The sequence below is a fragment of the Humulus lupulus genome, chromosome 2 (assembly GCF_963169125.1).
Source record: "Humulus lupulus chromosome 2, drHumLupu1.1, whole genome shotgun sequence".
Taxonomy (NCBI): Eukaryota; Viridiplantae; Streptophyta; class Magnoliopsida; order Rosales; family Cannabaceae; genus Humulus; species Humulus lupulus.
Genome location: NC_084794.1, coordinates 285,745,438 through 285,751,437, shown reverse-complemented (window position 1 = coordinate 285,751,437; position 6,000 = coordinate 285,745,438). Strand labels below are relative to the sequence as shown.

Below are 6,000 nucleotides of genomic sequence, written 5' to 3'. Positions count from 1 at the left end.
TAGCCACCTTAAGCGAGGGCCACTTAGAAATAGATATATAATATTTGGTGATGCTACCTTATTGGTAGCTTTAATTGCAACGCCACATAACTAGTAGTCACTCTATAATTAGTCATTTCTACCTTCACCTATATATATGTTACAATTCCTCTATAATTCTCTTCAGTGTTAGGGCTCTTGCCCATTGATTATTTACTTATTCCATATCCAATATATTTATAATCTAATTTTTTTTCATACAAGTAATAAAAATTATTACTTATGAGTGGGAAGGTGAGGATAGCAGGACTAGCCTCCGTGAATACATTCACGGTGAGATTAGTGATTACCGTTGTGGTTGCTGTGAGCTTACAAATTAGCAGCGGTCAGCTTCCATTTGGACATCTAGGAGGCTTTGGGGGCGGTGTTCACACTAATGGTGCTCTTCATGGCAATTTACCATCATTCTCGACAGCATCTCATGCGGCAACTATATTCTGTGGAACATGCGCTTACAAAGATGCATGCATTGGAAGCATTGGATCTATGGTCAACAATCCCAATGCCAACCCCAAAGACTTTTTCCAAGCTGCAATACAATCTAGCATCTCTCAAGTGAGCACAGTCTTAAATGTGTCTGGTAGCATAGCAGCCAGTTCTTCGGGCTCCAAGAAAATGTTCATGGAAGATTGCCAAGAATTGCTTGGATTCGCAGTTGATGAACTCCATGCTTGCTTTTCGACTGTTGGAGGAACCGACTTGAATGTCTTCCGCAACAAACAAGCTGAACTCCTCAATTGGCTGAGCGCTGTCGTATCTTACCAGCATACTTGCCTTGATGGCATATTTGACTCTCAACTCAAAACAGAGATTATGTCAAATGGCCTCTCCGCTGCAAACCAGCTTGCAAGCAATGCCTTGGCGATTGTCTCCACTATGTCCACAATCTTTAATGGCTTCAAAATCCCTTTTGGGCTTGGAACAGGTGGTAATTCTCGTGCACTAACTGGTTTTGGACACGGTAGTTTTGGATTTGGTCTTGGTGGCTATAAAGCTAGCGGTACTTGGAGTGGAGGTATAGGTGTTGGGAATGGTTTAGGAGGTGGTGGTGCAGGGGCAGGTGGTGGGGGTGAAGGTGGTGGTGCAGGGGCAGGTGTTGGTGGTGAAGGTGAAAGTGGTGGTGTAGGTGCTGGTGCAGGTGCTGGTGGTGGGGTAGGTGCTGGTGGTGCAGGTGACGGAGGTGCCAGTGGTGAAGGTAGTGGTGATGGAGGAGCTGGTGGTGGTGGGGGTGAAGGTGGTGGTGCAGGGGCAGGTGCTGGTGGTGAAGGTGAAAGTGGTGGTGTAGGTGCTGGTGCAGGTGCTGGTGGTGGGGTAGGTGCTGGTGGTGCAGGTGACGGAGGTGCCAGTGGTGAAGGTGGTGGTGATGGAGGAGCTGGTGGTGGTGGGGGTGAAGGTGGTGGTGCAGGGGCAAGTGGTGGAGCAGGTGCTGGTGGTGAAGGTGAAAGTGGTGGTGTAGGTGGTGGTGCAGGGGCAGGTGCTGGTGGTGGGGCAGAGGTAGGTGGTGGGGCAGGTGCTGGTGGTGGTGCAGATGATGGAGGTGCTGGTGGTGGAGGTGGTAGTGGTGAAGGCGGTGGAGAAGGTGCCAGTGGAAACGACAGTGGAGAAGGTGGTGGTGGTAGTGGTGAAGGTAGTGGTAGCGGTGGTGGTGCCAGTGGAGGTGGAGGTAAAGGGAGTGATGGTGGTGGTGGTATCTATAATGGTAGTGGTAGTGACAGTGGTGAAGGTAGTGGTAGCGGTGGTGGTGTTGGTGGAGGTGGAGGTGAAGGGAGTGTCAAAGGTAGTGTCAGTGTTGGTGGTGGTGGTGGCGGGGCTAGTTCTGATGGTGGTAGCGGCGGTGGTGGTAGCGGTAGTGGTGGTGGTAGCGGCAGTGGAAGTGGTAGTGGTCAAGGTAGTGGTAGCGATGGTGGTGTCAGTGGAGGAGGAGGAGGTGAAGGGAGTGGTGGTGGCGGTGGCGGTGGCGGTGGCGGTGGCGGTAGCGGCAGTGGTGGTGGTAGTGGTGGCGGCAAAGGTAGTGGTGAATATGATTGGAGTGCACAATTCGGTAATGGTGGCGGAGGTGGTGGTGGTGGCGGCGGCGGGGGTAGTGGTGGTGGGGGTTGGGGTGGCAGCAGTGGTGGGGGTAGCGGTAGTGGCGGTGGCAAAGGTAGTACTGAATATAGTTGGAGTACAGAATTTGGTAATGGTGGAGGAGGTGGTGGTAGTGGCAGTGGCGGCGGCAGTGGTGGGGGTTGGGGTGGGGGTGGCAGCGGTGGTAAAGAAGGTGGTTTCGGTTTTAAATTTACTAAAAACTCACATGGGGAATCTACCGTTGGTACTGGTTCTAGACGACTTAAGGAGGTATATCAAAGCAATGGTGAGCCATCGTGGTTGTCCGGTGAAGATAGAAAACTATTGGGTGGCAACAATGGCAATGGAAATTTAACACCTAATAAAGTTGTAGCTAAGGATGGGAGTGGAGACTTTAAAACTATTGGAGAGGCTCTTTCTTCCTATCCCAAGAACCATCAAGGTAGATATACTATATATGTTAAAGCTGGGATATACAACGAGTATCTAACTGTTACAAAAGAACAAGTCAATGTGTTTATCTACGGAGATGGACCCCGAAAGACGATCATCACAGGAAGAAAGAATTTCAACGAAGGCGTTTCAACCTTTAGAACTGCTACATTTTGTAAGTTTTTCTTCTTCTTCTTTTTCCATTATATTCTCACGTTCATTTTCTCTACTTTCTTCTTCTAATAATGACAATTTTACTTGTCATTTCTTACCTTGCCAGCTGCTATTGGAAAGGGATTTGTGGCAAAGTCGATTGGATTTCAAAACACAGCAGGACCAGAGGGACACCAAGCAGTGGCACTTCGAGTTCAATCAGACATGTCTGCATTTTACAACTGCAGAATAGATGGTTACCAGGACAGTTTGTATGTTCAAACTCATCGTCAATTCTACCACAACTGCGTCATATCAGGCACAGTTGACTTCATCTTTGGGGATGCGGCTGCTGTTATCCAGAATTCATTGATCATTGTTAGAAAGCCTGGGAAAAACCAGAAGAATGCAGTGACTGCCCAAGGGAGAGTTGACCAGTATGAAAGTACTGGCATAGTAATCCAAAACTGTAGGATTGTCCCTGAACAAAAACTCATCTCAGAAAGATTGACTACTCCCACATACTTAGGTAGGCCATGGAAAGAATACTCTAGGACAGTAATTATGGAGTCCACAATCGAGGACTTGATCCAACCAGCAGGATGGATGGAATGGGATGGTGACTTTGCTCTTAACACACTCTACTACGCTGAATATGCAAATAGAGGCCCTGGAGCTGCAACCAACCAAAGGGTTAAATGGAAGGGTTACAAGGTCATCACTAACAGGAATGAAGCTATGCAATTCACAGCTGGCCAGTTTCTCCAAGGAAACTTGTGGTTAGGAAATACTGGTGCACCCTTCTTCCTTGGATTAAAGCACTAATTAAATCATCAACTGTTCAATGAGAAAAACTCGTATGACTACTCATATAGGCTTATTTTGAGGATGAGAGGATGGTACTGAGTTCCACCCCACCTCATCATTGACTAAAAAAATAATTTGTGCATTAATTTTTGTTATACTGATTCTTTATGTCGTGTTTCTATATGGTCCAATATTGTAGGCTTCTTGCCCATTCAAAATAAATATATACATTTGCCTAGTACATTCATTTATTGTGGTTGCTATATCTCCTTTGTTCTAGAAGAAAATAGTTAGTAATTATTGAGTGTTGATTAAAGATATTCAATGCTTTCTGATTTGTTTAAACACAAACATAATTATGATGTGTAATTGCTATTGTAAATGCACTGGAGGTTGTAAATAAATGCGTTTAATATGATAATATATTTATATTTAATGTATATTTGGCTCTCGATTTCGTTAAGCAAACTTGTGTGACGAACTGGTAACTTTGTGTAATCTTGTTTATGCATGGTGTGTATTCATAACTTGGTACATGTCTAGTTAAAGATAATATGATTGTGCAATTATAGAGTAAGTCATGCAATTTGAAATGTTATATATGCTCCAAGTAGAGTGATAAAAAGTTGAGTTATGATATATTTGCATACTAATGTATATACATATAATTCTATAAAAATAAATTTCAATTTTAGAGATAACCAATATAAATTCATAAACGTATTTGTATTAATTTTTTAAAAAATATATAGTATAAAAATGTAGAAAAAGATAAAGTTTAAGGGAACAAGAAGATCACAAAAGTTAGCGATATTGGTCATTATTGTCCATACTCTTCTTATTGAGGATTTGTAGCCTTTTGGAACATTTTGACTCACAATGGTAATTAGATTTTGCAATATTTCAAGTTTCTAAATGGATAAAAGTTATGCCCATACTTTTCTTGGTCGGGATTTTTAGCATTTTTTTTTATATTAGGAAAGAAGGATTCGAATTTGGTATCTCCTTTTTTTATGAGAGATTTTAAACCTTTTAATTGGTGCATTATGATTCATAAAGTGACTAGTTTTCACCATTTTTTAAGTTTAAAAATGTATAAAAGTTATGCCTTAACAACATATGAAAAGAAAGATAATAACCCAGCCAACAATGAAACTCCACAAGAACATATTTTTAAAATGTTATTAATTTATGAGAAAATAACATTTTTGGACTTTTGGTTTTAGCTTCAAACTCAATTGGATCATCTCTTTTGAAAAGTACTTTTTGGTTTTTGTGTTCTGTACATTCATTCTAAATGGTCTCTTATAATCAAATTTGGTCAAAATATTTTTGAATATGATTTAAATACGATCAAATTTTATTAAATATTTAATTTTTAATTAATTTTAAATATTAAAAATATATTAAATTTTAAAAAATACTAATTTTAATTAATTTAAACAAAACATATACAATTTAAATTTAATAATCAGATTCAGAAAAACACCTAAACCATTTTATAAAATGTTCTTCGTGTTCTTTGTGTCATTTCTTTACAATTTATATCTTAACTTCATGTTGAACGAAAAAAAAACAGCAACAAATTATTATTATTATTATATAAATATTTCCTTTATAAGTTGTTTAAAACTTGAAAGGAATATTTAGTTATTAAAATAATAATAATATATAAAAAAAATGGATGAGTCAGTCAAGATGAAAGAGCAAATAAAGAAGATATTTTCTCCACTTCCACTACTTTTATGTTGAGTGGGTTTTTATTAAAAATAAAAATAATAAAATAAAATGTTCTATAAAAAGGTAGAGAGCAGAACAGTTACTGAATTTTTTTTGGGTTTTGGACAAAGAAAAATTGATAGGCAAAAGTGAACCAGACAAATTGAGAAGAAAAGAAAAACACTGCATATTCCAGAGTCATCCTTCAAACTTTACAAGGGTAAGTGAAGATTCATAAAATGGATCTATATCTTCTTCTTTTGACACTTTTATTTTTAATCTATGGTGATTAAGAGTCATTCTAATCCCCTTTGATTCACTAGACTTCAGAAAATAAGTTGATGTGATATATAATCAAAGGGGAAATGAAAAGACTAATATTTTTATGTTGCCAATTTCATTATGAATTCTTATATTTCTCTTTGATGCATTAGACTTCAGAAAATAAGTCAACATGTGATACATCATCAAAGAGAAAAATATGAATTTTTCATGGTGTTGTGCTGCTCGATTTATTGTAAATCTTCATGGCTTCCTTTTGGTTCTCTAGACTTCAGACAATAAGTCAATATGTGGTACATAACCAAAGGAAAGAATATGAGATTTAAAGAAATTGTCATGCTGCCAAAATTATCACTAAGTTTGGGTTTTAATGAAAAATAATAAAAGCAAGATAGAAAACTTGGTTGAATATCTCATACCTCACTAAAATTGCAAATAATCAAAGTATTTGTCTAAGCAGTGCTAGGATTGGCTAGTCAATTTCCTGGTCAAGTTCAAAAG

At 39.2% G+C, this 6,000-nt stretch overlaps 1 protein-coding gene across 1 annotated transcript; it reads left to right on the top strand.

The window, feature by feature from the left end:
• The first annotated feature begins 261 nt into the window (after positions 1-261).
• Positions 262-3,516, top strand: LOC133815625 (pectinesterase-like). The gene is made up of 3 exons (XM_062248441.1): positions 262-917; positions 2,286-2,713; positions 2,819-3,516. The coding sequence occupies exons 1-3, from the start codon at positions 262-264 to the stop codon at positions 3,514-3,516; spliced, it is 1,782 nt and encodes a 593-aa protein (XP_062104425.1).
• Positions 3,517-6,000: the final 2,484 nt, after the last annotated feature.